The 21,732-nt window shown below is 39.7% G+C and overlaps 2 protein-coding genes across 14 annotated transcripts in view; one reads left to right on the top strand and one right to left on the bottom strand.

Annotated features, from left to right (window-relative positions):
* ENTREP2 (endosomal transmembrane epsin interactor 2) overlaps positions 1–17,596 on the top strand; it is an 85,277-nt gene extending 67,681 nt beyond the window's left edge. For 3 of the 10 annotated variants that reach the window (XM_064389148.1, XM_064389157.1, XM_064389158.1), the window contains 8 exons: positions 2,473–2,535; positions 5,161–5,321; positions 5,924–6,059; positions 10,323–10,398; positions 11,092–11,682; positions 15,560–15,634; positions 16,313–16,641; positions 17,004–17,596. In XM_064389148.1, coding sequence (XP_064245218.1) covers positions 2,473–2,535; positions 5,161–5,321; positions 5,924–6,059; positions 10,323–10,398; positions 11,092–11,682; positions 15,560–15,634; positions 16,313–16,641; positions 17,004–17,186 — 1,614 coding nt within the window. In that variant the 3' untranslated portion in view covers positions 17,187–17,596. The remainder of the gene's footprint in view (positions 1–2,472; positions 2,536–5,160; positions 5,322–5,923; positions 6,060–10,322; positions 10,399–11,091; positions 11,683–15,559; positions 15,635–16,312; positions 16,642–17,003) is intronic. The other 7 variants (XM_064389154.1, XM_064389151.1, XM_064389153.1 and 4 more) reach the window with 4 other exon arrangements.
* Positions 17,597–18,686: 1,090 nt separating this feature from the next.
* APBA2 (amyloid beta precursor protein binding family A member 2) overlaps positions 18,687–21,732 on the bottom strand; it is an 84,073-nt gene continuing 81,027 nt past the window's right edge. For all 4 annotated transcript variants that reach the window (XM_064389147.1, XM_064389145.1, XM_064389143.1 and 1 more), the window contains 2 exons: positions 21,431–21,571; positions 18,687–19,942 (listed from right to left, as the gene is read on the bottom strand). In XM_064389147.1, the coding sequence (XP_064245217.1) occupies positions 19,871–19,942; positions 21,431–21,571 (213 nt within the window). In that variant the 3' untranslated portion in view covers positions 18,687–19,870. The remainder of the gene's footprint in view (positions 19,943–21,430; positions 21,572–21,732) is intronic.

Here is a 21,732-nt window from a genome sequence, read left to right as displayed (position 1 = left end):
GTTGTAGGAACAGCGACTGGAAACAATGAGCAGAAAAATCTGAATGTGTTTTCCTTATCAAAATATCTTCTGTTTCATAATTTCCCTTTAAGATCAGGGACAAATTAGAAGAATCAACAATGGTCCTTCTGTTCTTGTAGACAATTAAAGTCTACATTTCCCTTCAGCAGATACTGATTCCAGTGTTTTAGAAAAGGAAAACAGCAACCTGTCCAGGAGGACAGTTAATTGAAGAAGAATTATAGGCCCGAATGTATTGCACAGAGCTTTGACTCAGGATAACATGCCAGTATTTAATTATATGCAATTAGAAATTTCTATTTCCCATTCTCAAAAATCAGCAGATTTTTATAAATGACTGAAATGAGAATAATGAACTCTGGAGTCTCCAAAGGACTGATTTTGGAATTATACAGTGCATGTAATAAATGTGATATGGAAGACAGAGGTAATTACATGCAGATACAGGAAAAATTGAGATAAGTTTCCCTTAGAGCACATACTGATATATGGCACTTGTGGTTGAGATAAGCTGTAATTGCTGAGCTCTGGCTCCCAGCAGTGGTGTTTACGTGGGGTCAGTGGTGCTGAGCAGCTGCAGCATGCACAGAGCACAGAATGTCTCTGCTGATGTTTCATGGGCAGGTCCCACAGCTGGGAATCCTGGTGCAGAGCTGTTGGTCTCGCATGCCTTGGGCAGAAGGATGGACCACATGGTGTCCCATGAGGAACTGTTTCAATAGAGAATTATATGGGCAGGTCTTACCTGCTGTTTCTTCAGTTCCTTAACTGGGTCTACTCCATCAGCTTTTACCTCACTGTACTCAAAATATTCAGAACATGAATAATACCTTCTGATCACTTCAGTGACCAAGTTACAGACAACCTTTCAGTGAAGAGCTGGAAGTTCAGTCTGACAAAAAGAGAATGAGTTTTACAATTTTTCTCATATCAATGTAATGGTGTTTATTTCACCTGGAAAAATTAAACCCTGAGAGATGTGTAATTCTTCACTGGGCAGGGATAGCTGATGAGTCTGCCTGCAGCTGTGAGCTGGCAGTGGAGGTCACTGTGTCCAGCCCCATTGCTGGCTGTGTGGGATTCTCAGTTCTGTGGCAATGGACCCTTGAGCATAACTGCATTTTCAGAAACTTCTACCTCTTTTGGAAGTGGAGTAATTGTAGCATTTGTGCTTCTGATTCTCTGCTTCCTAACAACTTGCTGCTGCTGCCATGGCAAACTGCTGTATTGAGTGCAGATCCAAGCAGTGGGTTTATAGTATTTTACAGCTTTCTTGTTTACCCGGCTGCAACCAGACAGAGAGCATGTTTACTCCTGCCTCCTAACTGCAGACAAAAAAAAAAAAAAAGTAGTCCTCACTATGAGGGCTGTTTGAATCAGACTGTTCCACTCTGTCCAGGTCAGATGTGCCCAGTGAAAACAGACTGAGTTCTGTGGTCAGTGTGTGCTCTGTGTTCCACACCCTTTAGCACATGCACTGGGCTGTGTAATGCTCATCCAGTATCAGACACATTTCACACACTGAAGTAAGGCCAAGGGTCAGAAAATACCTGTCTGTGTGAGTGTAATAGTCTGAATGCCAAGCTTCAAACATAAGGTCAGCTGTTTCCTAAAGGAGCATGAATTCCAGATCTGTATTTCATTGCCTGTCAGATTTCTGAAAGCTCCCAGCATCCAACAGCTCCAGGAGGGTAACAGAAATGGTTGAGTCTTCTGGATTTCTACAGCTGTGGGCTTTCTCTTTCTTTTTAGTAAATATGTTTGAAGTATCTGTTGATAGCTATAAATTTTTGCTAAGCTTTTAATGCAGTTGGGTATTTAGCATTTACCAGAGATGCTGTATGCTGTTTATCTTTGTCTGCAACCATTTTCTATCCATGGCTTCTGCAGTGGCCATTAGTTTAATCCCAAGGCTGGCTGGGAGTCCCACTGTGTGAGTTGTTCATGGTGTGAGCTGCAGTTTTTGACATGATATTGAGTGCAACTTGATCCTGTTTATCCTGATGACTGAACAGCCACCCCCATTTCCTGCTTGGCGGTTCTTGTTGTTGCCTGCCCCATTTGCCATTAGTATCTTGAGACTGATTATTTGATAACAGCTGTCTTCTAATACCAGAAATGTGTGTTTGTGTAAAAGTATTTGTCAGTGTTTCTTCAGCCTTCTCAGCTCTTTGCATTTTATTACTATCTTTTTTTAACCTATGAAATTTGTATTAAGCCTTTGCTGAAACCCTGCCAGACTTCACTATTTGAGGCTAACTCTTGAAGATATTTAAAATACATTTTCCTGTAGAATGAATAAGCTTTTGCAGGCTGGCAGAGATCAGTAGACAACGTAGTATGGAATAAAATATGACTTAATTCCCACTTACTAGCTTTCAACTGTTTTCTCAAGGATGTCTGTTCTTTCTGGTAATCCCTTATATTTGCTATTGTTTCATTTCCTGCTAGTTTCCCTCTTACAGCCTTTTTCACTTTAATTTCTGTGCCTTCCAGCAGGATGATATCACACAGGTAAACTGTTGTTTATAAACACCCCAAACATGTGTATTTCCATGTCCATCCTGCTGCTCGTTGTCAAGTGTTGGTCACAGTTCGTTGCCATGGTTTGTATTGCTGGATCCTGAAAGGATGCAGATAATCCTGCTGAGCTGCATCCAAGCATTAGATCTTTTCCTCCTGGAACCACAGCCCCTTCTGCCCTGTGTAAAACCTGTCCCTTCTGTCATGTCCCACAAAGTGTGTGCTGATGGTTCACCTGCTGTGAAAGTGCCCTGTGTTTAATTGCCCTGGTCTGACAGTGGTGAGGGTGTCACTCCCAGTATGAGGCTGAATGGTCCAGCTCCAGGGAACTCCAGGACTGAGGGAACAGAGCTACAAGTTCTCTGGTGCAAACCAAAACTTGGGGTCCTTGGCAGTATGGATACAGTCTGGGAGAAGGTCAAGGAAGTTGTCAATTAAAATAGTTTTGTTTCCAGACTGTAAAAATGACCCAAATTATCAACTCTTTTAGGAAGACGAGGGCAGTCCTGAGTTCGGTGGAGTCAAATAGCGTACAAAGTATGACCCAGCATACTCAGATATTTGCCTTCATTATGATAAATGTTTACAGGTTTTAGGTAATTATGTTGAAGTTTGTCTTCCTTCCTTTTTTTCCTAAAAGATTGTTCCATGTATTTGAGATGGTAGCAGACCAGTGATTGCTTATGATTGCTTAGGGCAGAAGTTTGGAGCTTAATGGTTGGTATTGTTGTTATGTTACACTTTGGGAAATGGCTGTTGAAAGATCAGATGACTTTAGACCAAATGACTGCAAGAAAGTTGTGGGGTTTTTGTTTTTTTCCCTGTAAGCCAAACAGAGAAATGTCTGATAGTACCTGGGATAGCAGCATCCCACCTCACATGGAGTGAAAGAGCATCAGACACTTGACATAACAAAGAGTGACTCAAACTGATGCCATGTCATTGTTTCTGTGCTGTACCATGAGTAGAACGCAATGGCTGGAAGTCCTTGGTTGGTGTAGGATGTAAGGAAATAGCACATTCTGCAGAGGAGGTTCTTTATTAATAGTTATGTGTGGAAATAGTTATGCTCTGGAGAGCCGAGCAGCAAGCAGCTAATACTTCATTTTAACAAACAGTTGATACTGGTCCTCCTGACCCTCTGCTGTGCTGTATTATTACAGCTCTGACCTTTGAAACAACATGCATAGAGGGAGTTTAATAGAACTAAGATGTAACTCAAGCTTTAAAACACAAAAGACCAGCATCATTTCTATGGTAATATAAATTCAGCAACTACACCAAGCTAAATTTCAAAAAGTGATAAATACAGAACTGTGATATTAAAAATGAAGGTAATTTATTTTCTATTTGCTGGATCTCCTAAGCATAAGCATTTTCCCTTTTAGTTTACTGCTTCCCAAATCTTTATCATGGATTTAATCAAACAATAATGTAATGAGCCTACAGTACAAAAACAAGGTTGTCTTCTTCCAGTCTAAAAAAGAAATGTGCCTTCAGCAGAGTTCCTTAGCAGGGTTGTTTTAGAAGGAAGGAGCTAAAGATCAAGTCATCTACTGATCCAGGAAAACTGATATGAGAGCAGAAGCTTGCCTGGAGAAGAAAAAATTTAGTGGTTTTGAATTGTCTTTTAGCCCTCCTTTGATCCATGGGGACCAAATAGAGTCAGGTGTGGATTGTGGGATCTTCAGGATGGTCCATATTTGATGTTGAACTAGTTCAGACCTTTCCCAGAACATTTTTGAGTGTTCCTGATATCAACGTATTGCAATGGCTTCTTCAAATCCCTGCTCTGCTGGAAGCTGATGAGGTCTCTGTCACAAATGTTGATGTGATTCTCAGTATTATTACTTTTTATTGTGCAGTGTAATTATTTTCCTTTGGGTTTTGAGATGTGTATATGCAATAAATGTTTTTCTTACTTTCATACCAGTGCTTATAACCTTTATACCACATTTAAGTGTGCAGTGTCTGTATCACCAAACCACAAACAGCTATTAAGTATATTTCCTTTTACAAGAATAATAAAGAATAGCTATAAACGGCCCCTTCATTGGAAGTGAAAAATGGGTGGGATATTTCCAGTTGTTTTATCCAAAACATAATGTCTACACAGTAGCCTGTTTCTAGGTAGTTTTATTTGGGGTTGTTTTGGGGGTTGGTATTGGATTTTTTTTTATTTGTAAGTGCAAAGCAGTTCAGATTGGAAACAAAAACATGCAAATATTTGTTTTAGTAGTTATATCTATTTTTCATCAGTTATTAAAAGAGAACTGATTATGTAGGGCTATAATAAGACAATATACAATGTAGAAATATTTCTTGGAAAGGCAATAAATTGTAAATGTCTGTGTCCTGCATCCTAAGACTGACTGACTTGGAGGTCCATGGCCTCTCTGTCTTAGTAAAACCTTGTGCTGTATTTTGGCAATCTGACTCACTCTCCTCACTGATCACAAGTATTCTTATGCTCTCAGAAGTGCCTCTTTCATTTCAGCTTGGGTATTAATGAATTTGGTATTGGTCAGGGTTGCTAATATTGACCTTTTATTAAAATTGATGATATTGGGGATGATGTTTCTACCATCTGAAGGAACTTAACCTGTTCCTTTTCAGTTTCTGCCACAGAGGCCACATTCTGCCAATCCTGACTGCATGACTCCGCATGGAACTGTCCTGCACCAAACCTTGGATTTTGATGAGTTCATCCCACCAATCCCCCCCCCTCCCTACTACCCGCCGGAATACACCTGCACGCCCGTGGGGGAGGCACAGAGGTGATGCTCTCTCCCTGCTCTTGCAGTCAGCACCTGGTTCTGAGCTGTGGGCTAGGGAGCTCTCTCAAAGAATACAAAGCCAAATAATGTCTTCACTTACATTAGGCTCTTCTTTGCCAGAGAGATTACATTTGGGTTTTTGCAAACTCATTAGGCTACATCTGGAAACATTTGTGTTAAAGCATTGCTGCAATGGAAAAATAATTGAACTTAGCTAAGACAGGGATAACAATGTCTGAGCTTTGAGCAGAGATGCCTTTGTAAGTGATCCTTTCACAGTTAACATTATACATTTGAAATTGAGTATGAGATTTAATTTTTTTTAAGGAAATTACTGCAATTAATGTGTATTAATTTGGACTAGTGGAGGATGTTATTGATGGCAAAACGGGCTGGTAAAGATGGCTGCCATCCTAAACAAAAAACAGTTGTTAAATCTACCCTGTGAATCAGGGCTTCATTTTGGATGTCAAATAAATTTATTGAATGTAATTTTTTGTAGTGTATTTGCTTTGAATTCAGAGAAGTCTTTACATCACTGTGGTATGGGTAATAAATCAATGCCATTTCTTAATTGTTTGCTTGTTTGTGTTTTTTTGTAGAAGTCTCCATTTGGACTTCCCTCATTCTCCATTTGGTGCTTTATATGAAGTAACCATTAATAGCCCAGGAATGCTGTATCCAAGTGAGCTGCCCCCTCCTTATGAGGCAGTGATTGGGGAGATGCCTGCCAGCCAGGTGAGGAAAACCAAAGGAAATTCTTTAAGTGGTCTCCAAATTTTCATGGTGCAAAATAATTTTAGATAATCTTTAAAGAACAATCATTAGAAAATATTTTTATTCTTTAAAAACATTTTCCAGACAATTCACTTTATAAGGGTTTAGCTATCACATTTTACAAATGTTACAAATTTACTGCAACAGCGGTGAGTAGTTCTCTATTGCTTAACCCTCTGATTTTTACAGTTTTCAGTCATCAGCTTCTGCTGTTATGTGGCAAGAAACTGCTACTCCTGAGAGTGCAGAACTCTTTACCCTGAACTTGCAGAAAGGATCCAATGTACTTGAGACAAATGTTTACCTTACACTTTTTGCTTTTTTCTGTACTCTGCAGTATTGACTGAGCTGAAACTGGAATTATAATGTGTCTGCATGTACAGCCAGAGCTGATTCCAGCATCTCCTTGAAGGGATTTGTGGTAATTGAATCAGCTGTCACAAAGGGAAAATACTTACAATTGTTTTTAGAAGCTCTAATTTCTTTCAGGCTTCAGTAAAACTCCAGGAGTCAAACATTCTGGGTATTCTTTATCAGTTGTTAATAGCACACTGAGGAAATACCTGTGTTCAGGTTGCCAAATTGCACCCACATTACAGAGAGGACTACTTTGCCTTTCCCCAAAATAAAACATTGAAATATTTCCTAGTGACTTATTTCCATGTTGGGAGAAACCAGAATCAAAACCACAGACCTAAAGAAATTATACAAATTTTCACTATTATACACAAGATTATTAAGATAATTGAGTGTCTGAGAGAAAAAGAATGTTGAAATGCTAAGTCTCAAAAAATACGATTAAATCTCCCCAAGATATGCCTATCTTTGTAGCTTTTGTGACTGACAAAGCAGTTTCTGACAGATCTTCTGATCCTTGCCTTGTGCTATATCCTCCACCCAACACAACAAACTGGCCAAACATTGCATTACCTTTGATTTGTTTGGCTGTAATAAAATGAATCTGTATAAACTGCTGTGAGTGAAGTTCCTTGCTGAACAGTAAAATTGGAGTTTTCAAGGCCATTTTCTTCTAGAATATTTTTAATCCAAGTTCCATCCTTTTTCCTTAGAAGGAACTTGCAGAACCTGCAAGCCTTGGAGAAGTGAGTGTTTCTCAGTGATAAAACATATGGACAAAAGTTATATGAATCATGCATGGTTTGGGGGGAAAGAGAAGGCTCCTATCTGTGATAAGAATTCATATGTGGTACTAAATAAGGATTAGTTTTCCATTTTTAGTAAAGCACAAAATCACTTTGGACAGTCCTGTAACTGGTACCACTCTTGGTGTGAGCATCAACATGCAGCAGCACAATAGCACCAGCATGTAACAAAAATATCATTTAACAAGATGTGACTTAAAGCTGCAAAGAAGATGCTCTTGCAAGAAGAGCTTGGCTTTAATAAGTAGATGCATTCACTGCTAATTTTTGGCATCTGGAGTCAGTATCAGCACCTTGCCTGGCCCCCTGAGCTCCAGAGGTGTTTGTTCTAATCACCAGTGAAGATGAGTGGTGATTTCATTTCTGATAGTGATAATTATGTAGTTTCTTACCAGGAGTGAGTGTAATGAACTTGGTAGTTGCTGTTCAGAGAGCTTGTGACAGGCTTTGTGTCTCAGCACTGAAGCTCACTGGCAGAGATAACCAAAGCCTAAGTCACAGATTTTTCTTGACAACAAAAGCCTTTGTGTATTTTTTGCAATTAGTGTCCCAGCTGAGCTGTCTAAGACAGTTTTGGGTCTACAAGAAGAACAAAATGGAGACCTGAGTTCTTACATGCTGCAAATGCTCCCATAGAGCACAGTACAGTAGGAACTGAAATAATGAGATTTATAAATCCCTCAAAGGCAGGCTTGGCAATGGAAATCATGTCAGGGATTTAGCTACAAAAGTGCTTCTGGGAACCATTATGTAATAATGTCATAATTGTAAAACCTTTTACTGTGCATCAAGCAATAGGTTTTATTTGTTTTTAAATGGATTGAGGTCCTTAGAATTTTATTAAATTGTACCAAATTAGACTCGGTATTTCATGCATTTTATGGGCAACAAATGTCAGTGCTAATTTAAGTGGTTACATCCATGTAAAAATTGCTGTTGTCATCGGTACTGATTAGGAATCCCATTTCATGACTATAAAAAAAGTGGTTTTCAGTGTTTTCCATGCAAAGTATTGACTGGGATGTAGAAAAGATGAGAACAAACAGATCAGCATTGTGGGTGAACTAAATCAATGACAGTGTTTTATAAGGTTTTCTAACCTGTAGGCTCTGCAGACTTGTTAAAAGCACAGGTTTTCTTCCTTTTTTCTATTGATGGCTTAGTAACTGTCTGAGGATGTGGAATTCAATAAGGTTTTGTTACCCTTGGCTGTGCAGGAGCCTGCATGAAGCCATGTGCTGTTCCTGTGTGAACCAAAACTCTGACCTGCCTTCAAAATTGTCAGTGTTACCTGCTACAATTAAAACCCTGGTTCTCCTTCCCTCAGGCAAGAGGGTTAATCAATTCCAAATGCATAGAAAATACATTCAGCAATTATTCAGAGACAATGTAGAGTGTCAATAAATGTTTCAGCACAAATTCTCTGCTGATGTTTTCCAGTCAGTGATTAAGTCAGTGATTATGAAAGCATCTAGATTAAGAATTTATGAAAGCCTCTAGAATGCCTAGATTTTTAAAAAGAAACAAACACCCTTAAAACATTATACTATTTCTACCAAAAGGTAGTCAGTCTGAATTTTCTACAACAACAAAGAGCATTTCTTACTTTAATTTCTTACTTTTCTAGTTAGTTCCCAGAACTTCCACAGTTAGATCCAAGTGTCACTTTCAGTGACATCACATTTTACTTTTTACCACAGATGTGATAGTCTGCTACAATCAAGAAAGATCCATTAAGAAATTTCCAAGGGAATTATTTAAAAATGTTGAGTGATTTCCCTTTTGCTTCCCAGTCCTCTATCCATGTCTTGCTGAATTAAAGTATTTCTGGTACTGTTCTTTGCTTGGAGTTGTATTTGCTAAACCTTAAAATAATTTTTAATACCAAAATTTGTATCAAAAGAAGTTTCTGGTCACTGGATCACAGAGAGAGAGAGAGAAAGAAAGAAAGAAAACAGTGAACACAGTAAGTTATGCACAAATATATGTGCTTTAATCTACACTGGCATGTGAAATGGAAGCTCTTTCCCTAATAGCTTCAGACTAATTGTGTCACATCCAATTTTTAGGCCAGACACAGATTAAGGGCTTGACAAAAAGGTTTGCACAGAGGTGGCTGATGCTGATTTCTAGACTGTCACCAACCATAATAAGCTCTACTAGTTAATTGTGGCCCTACAGACAGAAGTAGATATGATGCTTTCTGCTCAAGATGGTATCAGTTTCATTCCTTTCAATCTTTTTTGTATTTTTCTCATTTGTTGTTACCAGCTATTTATTGGAATAATTTTTTTGATAATCACATTCCCAAAGAACTGCTAAAAATCTATCAATATTGGCAACAAGGTCCAATCCAAAGTCTAATCAAATCAGTAGAAAGAAAATTTCCTAAATTTCAGGTATTTATGGATCCAGTCTTTCCAGCAGGAATGATTCTATGTTTTGTTCACATGATTCTCAAAAGTGGAGGGAAGTTACCCCCTTAGATCCCCCCCTTCAGAAAAAAGGTGAGTGGTAATATTGTGTCCATGCAGCAATCTCCACCAGGCTGGAGAGCACCTGGGTGGCAACCACGTTAAAGGGCCTCAAAACACATTTACAGCTAACATCCTCACAAATAACTAAAGCAAAATTCTGCTCTTGTGCTTGTTTTTGTGGTTTCTGGTTTTCTCTCTCCTATTTTAGGGTGATATGATGTGGTCAACAAAAAACAAGCACAATGCAGAAATGAGAAATGCAGACTGTAGAAAGAGAGATTGCTTTTACTAAACTCAGGTATTAAGTTTAGTAGTGTGAGCTTGCAGGCCCAAGTGCCTGTGAATTCAAGATGAATTTACTTTGCAGATTCTGGAAAAATGTAAAATTGCGTTGAGCATGTGCCTTTGCCCTGCATTTGCTCTTGACCCAAAGATGTAAAATAATTTAAATAGCTTTCAGTCTGAATAGCAGCTCATGTGAAAGTGACTCAGCATTGTCAGGTGTGTCCTTCAGATCCTGAGCACTACACTTTGTTTGGTGAGTTGCAGTTTAATGAGCTCTTTCATTCCAAATGTTCATTTAGGTCACTGGTGCTGCTCAGCAAGTGTCTGAATCGAGCCTGGGGGAGAGGAACACGACCCCGGACTTCAGCACACAAGGTGATAGCGTCTCCTTAGAGATGGAAGTGGGGTTTTTGAGCAGGCTTTCCCTTCTCCTTCTTCTCCTTCTCCTCCTTGTCCTCCTCCTCCCCTTCCCCTTCCTAATGGTGAAAGAATCATTTGTATTCAGGTTATGCATGACAAGAAGGACCTTTTCACAGTCAGAGGCTGGGGCTGGAAGGACAGAGGAGAGTTTTGCTAGACAAAGCAAGCTCTAGTTGAGCCCTTTGAGGTGGATCTGGCAACTGTCATTTCTCTTCAAAGAGCCCCTCACATTCCTGCAGCTTGTGTTTCATTGTCAGCAGCCATGGGTGGCTTCCTGACCCTCACATTTCTTCTCCAAAGAGTATTTTCCTCCATGGCTTCCAGGAAGCTGAATAGGAAGCCTGCTGCCTGAAGCACAGATGTTGGGGATGCAAGTAGACAAGTAGCCCTACAGGGTCTGTTTATTTAAAGTTGAGAAGTCAGTATGGAGAACAGCACAAAGATATCTTTTCTGAAGGACACTAGAAAGAAGTAAATTACTTCAGTGTTTTTTGCTTTGGTATTCTTCATCTGAGACCTTTTGAGTTCTTATTGATAAAAGAACTTACAGATTGCTCAATTTAAGTCAGTCTACAGAAGATGGGGAGGGACAAGATTGGGAGGGTAGGCAAGAAGTTTTTATTTTTCTCTGAATCTCTTGTTTTGCAGTTTCTGTTGAGAGCACCTCTTTGATGGTCTCTGAGGCTGTTGATATCCCAGACCGTAGCTACTCTTCTGAGGATCTTTGTTCACTGGAAGTTCAAGGATCTCTCCAATCTGCAGATCTTTCTCCCTACTGCATAACCCCCAAGGGGGCTGCAGACCAGAGCTGCAGTGCCCTGGATTGCCACACTCACTGCAGGTTTCACAGAACTCGCTCTGAGGGCTTTCCTGATGAGGGGGACAGCTCCCACAGCCGAGCCTCTACAGACAGGTCTCAAGGACAGGAAAAGAACTGTGCCCACGGCAGGTCCTTGGACTGTTCCTCAGGGAATTACAGCCCCTCAGAACGAGAACTGCAGAGCTCTGCTCAGGAGAGCAGTGCCACGCCGCCTTTGAAGCAGAAGAAAACCTGCTGTGTGGACTTTCACCAGCCTCCTGCCACTTTCCAGACCTCTCCCTGTTTTGGGCCTGCAAATCCTTCACCACATGCAAGTGGCCCCGAGGCTGCTGCCCAGCAGCAGCACCTGGCACAGCAGCCAGCCTCAAACATCGTCCGCTCCAGCAGTGCCCCCGTGTCCTGCTCCTCTGCCCCTGAAGGTAGGTGTGGGACCCCAGGGCAGCAAAGTACTGGTACTGATTTGAGCAGCAATTGGTGCTGCTGGAAATTATGTGCAGTGTTCCTAAGAGGATTGTCTTAGGTGTGACGGCTTTAGCTCCATGCATGTTTTATAAATTTGAAAAATTTTAAGAATGGAAATGGAAAAATTAACAGAGTGAAATTAATTTTGGCTTTTCTAAATTTTACCATTCTTTCTGCACTGCTCAGAAAACAATGAGTAGCTTTTCCCACCTCTCTGTTACTGTTCTACTGGGAGGCTAAACTAAGAAGTGCAATGGCAGCTGGGGTTTATTTAGGAGACTGCTACTGGAGCTGTCACGCTTGTTGTACAGCAGGATGTGTTTCCTCAAGGTGACACTGACATTGGCAGTACTGGGGCATGTCACAGGCTGTCACTGTGACTAGTGGCAGCGTGGGGTGTGTGGGGAAAAGTTTTGAAGGACAAAGAAATGAACATGAGGCACATGACAAGATGATAAAGGAAAAGGAATGCTTTTGGCTGTCGTGGATGTATCTTCTGCTATGAATCTCCTTTTAGAAAAGTAGGGAAGAGAAAAGGAGATGTTAGCTGAACAGTGTATCTTCATAAAAATATGTGTGTTAGTGAAAAAGAAAGGGTTGATTCAGTAGAGAATAATAGCAGGGATGTAGAACTGTCTAAACCATTTGAAAGGGATCTAAGCTGTTAAGAGAGATTCAGAAGGGTAACCTGGAGAAGTGGCTTGAAAATAAAGATTAAAAGCTTTTTAAGACGTCATGGGTTGTGCTGCTACAAGATCTGTTCACCAGGCTTTGTAAGGGATCTAGAGGAAGAATCATGTGACTAGCTCAGATCAAAAGGAGACAAAATATTGAGATAACTTGTTCCATTTAGGATGATGTTTTGGTTCTATTGCACTTCTTGCATCTTTATGCTATCATTTCAGAGACTTCACACTTAGCTCAATAATTGAATGTCTTTTACCTTTAGAAATGTAGCCTCTGCATCTGAGCCAGGAAAAGTGAATCTTTAATCTAGAAGTCTGCATTTATTTTATGACATTTACTCTGCTAGGACATATGTGCAATGAAGCTGCCAGTAAGCAGACAGTAAGTAGGAATTTCTGAATCCTTTCTGCTGTGTGAAAGTCAAGAAGAACAACCCTTTCTGTTCTGGATCAGGCTCTGCAACTTTGCAGAGCTGTGCTCCATATGCTCGCTGAGCAGCGTTTGCCGTGGGCAGCCGTGCCCACGTGCTCCTGCTGCCTCTGGACCCCTGCTGGAACAGATGCCCTGCTCCCTTTTAATGTGTCCTAAATACAGCCATCTTCTCTTCTGGAAAGTGGCATGGAGGGACACGAGTTGGACATTACTGAGATGTAAGTGGGCTTAGCAAAGGCTGGAATGAAGAGGCAGAGAAAGTTCTAGAGATGACACACGGGAGGGTGAGCAACAGCAGTGACTCGGAGGCGCTGGGTGCTGACCTACTTTGCTGCCTACGGAGACACTTCCTAATGGAATCCTTCAGGGAAGGATTGACTTGAGTCTCTAGTTAAGCCTAGATGCATTTCTCCATACATCTGTTTGGCAAACTAGTTTGCAATATTTTACTCTGTGAAGGTTTACATTGCATCTCCTTCCTCTACTTTTTATTGAACCTGATTTGGAAATCATATATAGTTTAGAAGGAGTCCAATTCTAGTAACACATTCTGGCTGTTTGTAGCAGCCCTGAAGCGTATTTTTCCTAAACTGTGACAAACAGCGGAAGCTCTTTACAGTCTTTTTAAGTTTCAAAAGGCATTTGATCTGGATTTTTCATGGCTGATTGTTGATATTTACTGCAGAACTTTGAAATATACCTGTGGGATTGAATAATAGGCAAAGATAAAGGAAACCAACTGAGCACCCTCAACCAACATGCAAGAAAAAGTGCTTTGTTTTTTTTTTCAGTAACATATACTTACTTTTAAAAATTGTCCTGGAGTAAAAGAACAAGTGGACTTAACTTTATGAAAGACAGAGCTGTAACTACACATTATTAATACTAATAACTGTGGGTTTTGGAGAACTGAAGCTGGAAGAGCTTTACCCATGTTCTCAAAAAGGAAAATACGGTGGTCAGATTGTAGCTGGGCCTTGGGTTTTTCTTAAGACACTGCCTTTCTACTATAAAAAAAATTACTAATTTATTTTCTGCCTCACCTCCAAGCCAATGTGAAGAGGTTCAGAAGCACAACCTTGACATTTATGGTGTAGATTTTTGTGAAATGGATTTTGAATTGCACTGTGAATGCACTGCCCATAGTTTGGAACAGAAATTATTTGACACAGGGTAGGTGCATATGTGCAACAGGACAGTGACACCACAGCAATGAGATCTAATGAAGCCAGTCTTTTAGGCCAGTCAAACACAATTCATTTGCTTCAAGCACATCTTGACCTGATGGGGTCTATATGGTATGGTCAAATAATTTTCCCATTAAACCTTTTTAAGTAAACTTGGGGTTTTTTTTAATACCTGTCATTCCTAGTGGAGAAATTATAAATGAAGGTTTAGTTTAATAGGTGCCTTTGTACTCACTGTGTACTCCCTGAAAAACATAAAAATGGTGGGTTCACATACCACTGTCAGACATGGTTCCCTCCTAAAAAAAAATTACTTAAAAATTAATAGTTTGCATGTTCTTCTGCCTTTTCCCTGTAAAGTTTGTCATGGCAAAGGCAGACAAATTCAACTCCTAGCACAGATGTTTATTACAATAAACTTCATTTGTAATCAGCTATGATAGACTATGTGGCTGTATCAGTTAAGTGCCTGAGTGATTATTGTAGTGTTTGTGTTCCAGATAATTCAGGGTCATGTCCAGTGGTGTAGTTTTGACTTGCTGCAAGTACATTAAACTGTTTAGTAATGGATGGGAAGACAGAACCTCTGAAGTGTCTCCTCTTAATAACCATGCCATGATTCATGTGCTACAGTACTTAAGCATAATAGAACAAATTAAAGACAGAATAGAAGCTGTCTCTCTTAATTTCTTACAGATTTGCTATGTTTTTAGCATCTTACATTTGTTTCCTTCATTTAATTATTCACTCTACCAGACAGGATTATGCCAGCTTTTCATTATAAACTGTCCCTGGAGATATGGAAGAAAAACTCTCCTAAGCTACCTAGAAGTTCAAAACCATTTTCAGTCTTGGAAACAGATTAACAACTAAATGTGAGGGTTTATTCCATCTTGTCACAAATGAAAAAGACTGCAGGTGGTAGTTACTGTACAGTGTGATCTCATCATCATTGATCCTCGTGCTGGAATCCCAGAAACTGTCATGAGATGGCATCCAGAGCTGTTTGTAGATGCTTCATTACCACTTGTTATTGATTGGCTCATCAGGTCACCTACCCATTAATTTAAACAATGGTGTATTACATTTGTACTGAAAAGAATGATAATATATTTTAAAAAGGAGGAGGAATATAAGAAATGCTGGTTTAGTAGAAATTACAGGGATTAATCTTTCTTGTTTTCCCCATTTTCCAATATAAACTCTGTCCACCCAGGAAATACAGAAAAGGTCTGAGGTCTGCCTCTATAGGGAGCTTGCCATAGTTTCAGCACTTAGGTCTGAAATATTTAGGATTACAGAGGAAACCATAAAACATGAGCTCTGTCTCCCTATTTGTGTAACAACTCATAAGGCATTTCTGGCTGTAGTAGCTTCTCTTTATGAATGGACATCTTGAAAGCAGTATTTCTTTTGAGCAGTTTCATTCTGTAAAGGAGGTAAATAAAGGTTCCAGTGTATTTTTCCTTGCTTTGGGCAGAGGACAGCAGGGGTTGACTTTGCTCTTTCTGTCTGCCTTTGGTTGAAGGTGATAATTGTGCCTGGACCTCTGTGTGCAGGCAGTGCCAAGATGCAGGATTATCTCCAGCTACAGGAGAAACAGGTGAGAATTGGTTTTCTAAAGCAGAAGATGGTTTTCCTTATTTTCTTTTAAAAATAATGAAAAGCTTCTGAGAGAGAAATGAGCCTTAAAAATTCTGGGGCAGAAAAGCCAGTTAACAGCATACATGTATGGTGTACAATGCTGATGGAACCTGCCTTAAATGAAAATAAATACTGTGAATTAGGTCCTCTGGTTTAGATCAGCATTTTTGCTTTCTCTGTGTTTCTCACTAATCTCTCTTGCATATAATTTCTGAGGTTTAGAAATAGAAATCATTTTAAAGTTGGGGCGAGGGGCTGGGCCTAAAACTTTACAAGTTACATGTAACACAGAGTAGCTGGTGGGTTTCCTTACCATTAATGTCACCTGAAGTCCTGGAAGATGGAGGTAACAAAAATGTCTGCTTTGTGAAGGGCTTTAATTATCCACCCACTCATTCTCAAGGCAGTTCTCCTTTGCCATGGGAAGATCTTACTCCTGATTACTCCTAGTTACTCCTGGTTAAAGTTATCCATTTTGTAGCATTTACTTGACTGCATGTTTTTGCTACTCTTCAAACAAAACAGACATTTTATGACAAAGTAGTTTGTGACAATATTTGTTTTGCCTTTTTTTTTTTCTTTTCTCTTTCTTTTTTTAAACTATTACTTTAAAGATATTCTTCCCCCCCTTTTTTAGTTCCTGTCTCTGGTTCTCATATGGCTGCCTCTGCTTGCCAGCATTCTTTGAGCAGTTTTCTACCAACTGGAAAACAGAGGGATACAAGGAAAATCGATCTGCACCTAAAGCCAAAGGCTTTTCACACAGTCTCAAAAGAGCGGCCACACTCCTTAGTGGACCTTAAGGCCTATAAAGACACAAAAATTTTAGTGGCAAAATTTTTGGAACATTCAAACTGTAATCTCCCTCCAGAAGTGCGTCACGTAGTGAACAGCATACGGTCAGTCATTAAATCTGATGAGAGACACATGGAAGAAGCCATCTTCAGTGCCAATATCATAGACCAGGTAGGCCACCGATGTTCTAAAGGTGTGTCCAGTTTTCATAGACAAATACCTTATTTAAATGTTTTTACAGTTTAAGTTCTTCAGAGAATTCCTACAGAAGCTCTTTTATTAAGAAATAATTTGTATTTATTGGGCAGCAATACATTTTACACTGCAGTTCAGACGGAAAGCCTGGCTGCACTTTCCAGGTGCCCAGTCCAGCTGCAAGGACAGAAGCAGGAGGGGTCTGGAGGGCTGAACCTCCTTTGGAAGAGTTTCAGTGTTAAATGAAATCTTATTCACAGACTGAACCTTTTAAAAGAGAACTTTTCTTACCCCGTTTTCCCCATTCTTCCCTCCTCCGCCCCTGCCTGTTCCCGCAGGTGATGACGAGTTCCCAGCGGAGCGCGGGCTGCGGGAAGCGGCTGCGGGAGGATCTGCACCTGCGGAGCTGCGGCGCCCTGAGCTCCCCCGCGGCCGCGGCGCGCCGGGCCCCGCTCGGCCGCGCCTGGGAGCGGCCGCGGCCGCACAGCCTGATCGGGGTCTGCCGGGAAACCATCCTCTGACGGGCCACAGGTATGTCACCGCAGCACGGAGCTGTGGAAGGAACCGGGACTGCGAGAAATGCCGCTAGTGGATGACTCTAAAAGGAAAAAGTGTCTTCCTTTGGAATTCCACTTTTTCCCGCCCCCCACAGCAGGATGAGAACAGCTGTTTTTCTGAATGTAAATTTCAGCCTTGATTTTTGCAAACTTTTAATTGATTTATTAGTGAAGTCATAACAAGTGTTTTCCCAACCAGAAATGCATTTATTTCACTGTACTTACAGAAATGCTACTGATGCTGCCCAGCATTTCTTGAAAACCATTGCAAACCCACCAGAGACTGGCTGTACAACTTAAAAGTTGTATTTATTTAATGTACCTCAAAGTGTTTTAACTATCGTCAGTGTTTTAATAAAAAACTTATTTCTGGACTTTGCCTTTTCAACAACTGATTTGGATACAGACATAAAGGTGATTTATACACACATAGAGTGCTGCTTCTAATCCATTTTCCCAGTGTCTTTCATTCCAGACAAACCGATCTGTCCAGTTAAAACCGCTCCCCCCTCCCAGGGCTGCCCTTTTAAACTGCAGTGCTTGCTGCAGTGTGGTTTGTTCCTGCTCTCTTCTGAATGTTCAGCAGTTCAGTCCTGCACTAGCGTGAGTGACCAAGAACTGATGTTTAATCCTCTGCAGTGTGTGACCAAAAGATGCATTAGGGAAGAAGACTGAAATTCTGCATTTCCGAAAAGCATCTTTCACAAACTTTTCACCAACAGCAACTGATAGGAAGTTAGAGAAATTTTTATCTAGCAGAGCCTTGAATATTTTCAAAAAGAATTGTTACTCCAATTCATAGTTTTGACAATTTTATTACTAAAACATGTTATTGTGGTTCTGCTGTGTTTATGATTTAACATTGATCTTTAAAAAAATATCAAAAAGTAAATATTGACACTGATTTCATTACCAGCATAAACACAGGTCTGCCAGCAACACCTTCCAGTGCAAGCTTCATCCTGGCTCTTTCAGAGGAAATTGGAAAGGCCTTAAAGAGAAGGTTCTCATAAAGAACCTACCACAGGTTGATGTTTCAGGATTTTAATTTTTTTTTGCAGCAGTGCTTGTCAGTAGCCTTAGTTTCCATTTGAGGTTTAATCATATACTGCTTTCATTTGTGTCACTCTGAGCTGGGCAGACATCCTGTGAAAAGGTCACAAAGGAATGTAGCTGAAGATGGGTAGTTTAAGTTTTACAGATTCATCCATTTTAATGTATTTTAATTATAGCATGCTTCTGTATTGATGTGAAGTTACAGTGACATCCAGTGGCAACAAGGTATGCTAATTGAAAGCTTCTACTCTCAAGATCATAATGATACACAAATTCCTAATTCAAGAGAATATTTCCTTTAAAAAGAAATCTGTGACCTTTGCAACTGCACTTAGATGAAGAATTAAATGATCTTCTACTTGGAATTTTTTACTATGTAAAGTTACACAACAAACAAAATAAGCAAGCTTCCTTTCTTATTTCAGATTTATTAGTGATAGGTTAATTCTTTCCTAAGGTCAGTTGCATGCAACACACTACTCCTTGAAGTACAGTCATCTAAAGCTCTTTAGGTACTGAATGGTAAGGCTTCTTAAGTCACAGTGTATTTTCTTCAAGGCCTTGGCCAAAAGAAAAAAAAATAGACGAAGTTACACCAATTAACATTTATCTCATAAGGAATACAACTTTACTACTAGGTTTTTTTATCTACACACATTCTAATACTGCTGATGGTGCTAGGTTATTTGTCAAAACAATTTACATTCAGAACACATTGCCTTAGGAATAAGAATGCTTTATAAAAGACAGAAACAGGTAAGCATGGCTTTCCCATTTTGAGCTATTATGAACAAAAAGGTAATATGCAAAAATTAAAGAAAAAAAAACCCCAGCCCAACACATACATTACACAACCTGTGCAATAAGTTATCCATGAAACAACTCTGTTAAATCATAAAAATCACAAGCATTAAAAATAAATATGTATCTAAATAAATATTTTGATTTTAATCTTGTGGCAATTATTCTTTATTTAGCATATGAAACACTTGTTACATGTTTATGTTCACACCTTGCCAAACAGGTTACACTTGTCATAACAATACCAAGTACTACAGTGGTTTTCTTTACAGTAGAGTCTAAAAGTTTGAACTGCACACATTCCTTTCCACTGAAATACCACAGATTCAGCACCAGTTTTAAAATTATGCAAAGTCATCAGTATTGGACCACTTTATGGGACTGGGATTTTTTTTTAACTTGAGGCAGCCAGAACTTTCTCTCATTGCTTCTCTTTGCCATCTCCTGCAGTCTCATTCATCAAATGTTCACATTCACTGTGTTATCAAACAAGACAGACATACATCACTCCACATAAAGGTTACAAATAAATATGTTGTAAGTTCTATGAGAAAAGAGTTTAGAAGATGTTCAAAATACTTAAATGTTTACAAAGATTTTTGTCAGTGATTATTGTCCTTGACCATCCTTCTCAACACTTTTTGTGAAAGAAATAGAAAGGAAGGAGAGAAAAGGCAGAGACACCTGTCTGTTCCTTGTTCTGGAGTCCTCAGGTCAGCTTCCAGGCCTTTCATTCATACAAAATACAAAATTCTCTTCAGTTATGACAGCTTCAGCTTGGATGGAAGATGTTAGATGTACAGGGGGGTCTCTTGACCTGTTAGGAGCCTGAACATGGCAGCTGGCATAGTCTTCATGTGAATCTGTCAATTGATTACACAGACATTAATAGAGCTGGTATTAGTTTAAAATAATTCAAAAGGCCTCATCTGTCTCTCCCTGTGGTCAAAGTGCATTTTTTGTCCTGGTTTCTATAGATTTTTTCCTAGATTTTCTAGTTCAAAGTTCTCTGGTTTTAGGATGCTGGTTTGCTGTCTTTGCTTTTTTTTTTTCATGTGGTTTGGGGTTTTTGTTTTGTTTTTGTTTTTAAATTATTTATTAATGACAATTATATGATGTGACATCATATAGTTTTAAAACCCACCTAAACACTTTTTGTTGATACACCCTATTCCAATTACAGTAAAATTTACAGACCTTAAATAAGAAGTAGCACAAACCTCTCTGAAAATTCCTTCTGCTGTTCTGGCATTAATGGAACTTAGATTTGTATTCTATCTTCCTCTCTGTGGGAATGTCATTTCATATTTTCACTGAATGACAGTATGATCCTCTGAACACAAAACTTGGACTTTGCCACCTGATGTTGAAATGCCAATGAAGAGTTTGGTGGAACAGTTTCTCCTATGGCTAATGTACTTCAATTCCCTCCTCAAGGAGTCCTGGGACTCCAGTCCCCAGTGCCAGAGGGGTTTCCCAGACTAGCAGAGTCCCAGGCTCAGGTAATCAGGTCTCCACCAGAACTGGACTTACAGCTCTAAGTACCTATTGGACAACACAAGAGGAAGGAAGGGAAACTTTACTAACTGATAATACAGACCCTCACCAGCTGCCTTGGTATCTTCTCTTCACGCTGTAAAGAAGAAAAGTTTCATCTGTACTCCTATGTGAGGTGAGAAGTTACACAGCAAAGAGGGACCATGGAGGGGCTGCTGGAATCAGGAGCTTTGCTCCTGACAAAGTGCACATACTCTGTTATGGTTTGTCAGGTATCATTTTCCAGGAGGAAACCAGCTGTCTCTAATTTTTGTCAGAGGAACTAGTGGGAGATCTGGCCAGGGTTCTGTATTTAGACTACATTAAATTCGGGAGGGATTTTGAAAAACTGGACAGTCTTGCTTATTCACTGCTGATCTCTCTAGAAGTACTGGAGAGAGAGGTGTGTTAACTTATTTCCAAGGTAAGTTGGAAATGAAATTATTAAAATGTATATCAGTTTGCATCTCTCAGACACAGTAATTCAATTCTATGGCAGATGCTGTAGTGATAAGCCAAGAGATATCTTCACAGCCAAACATCCCTGAGTGATTTCTTCCTTTAATCACTTGATTTAACTCAGACAGTAGGTTGAAGGTATAGAATTATGCCAGGAACTCTTAAAAATGAATGGAAAAATGTAGTGAATGTGCATCATCAGTTGCTTAAAAAAAAAAAAAAATCTCTTGTTTCTTATTAGTGCCAAACTCCATTTACTGAACTGGTGACCTTAATGCTGTGTTGACACTCTTTTCAACTGAAACATATATTTTTTCAGCTATTCTACTTCCTTGATAAGGACTTTGTTCCCTTACCTCTCCCACTGAGTTGGACAATGCTTGTACTATCTTCTCATGAGCCGTAGCCACGACGCTCTGCCCGTTGATCTCGATAATCCGGTGTCCCACTCTCACCCCTCCCCTCTCTGCTATTCCACCCCGCATCAAGCTGCAAATCTGCCAAGAGAATGCAATGGTTACTGAGGTGTAGAAATATCATAATGCAGCACTCACTGGGATTTAATGCATAGTAATGAGTGGTGACACTGTCAGGATCCCAGAAGATGCTTGTTGAAAGTATTAATCTGTGAGTTTTTAAATGCTACTTTAGTGGTTCG

The sequence above is a fragment of the Passer domesticus genome, chromosome 14, assembly GCF_036417665.1.
Source record: "Passer domesticus isolate bPasDom1 chromosome 14, bPasDom1.hap1, whole genome shotgun sequence".
Classification (NCBI taxonomy): Eukaryota; Metazoa; Chordata; class Aves; order Passeriformes; family Passeridae; genus Passer; species Passer domesticus.
The sequence above is the reverse complement of the archived record's forward strand: the minus strand, read 5'-3'. Positions and strand labels throughout refer to the sequence as shown.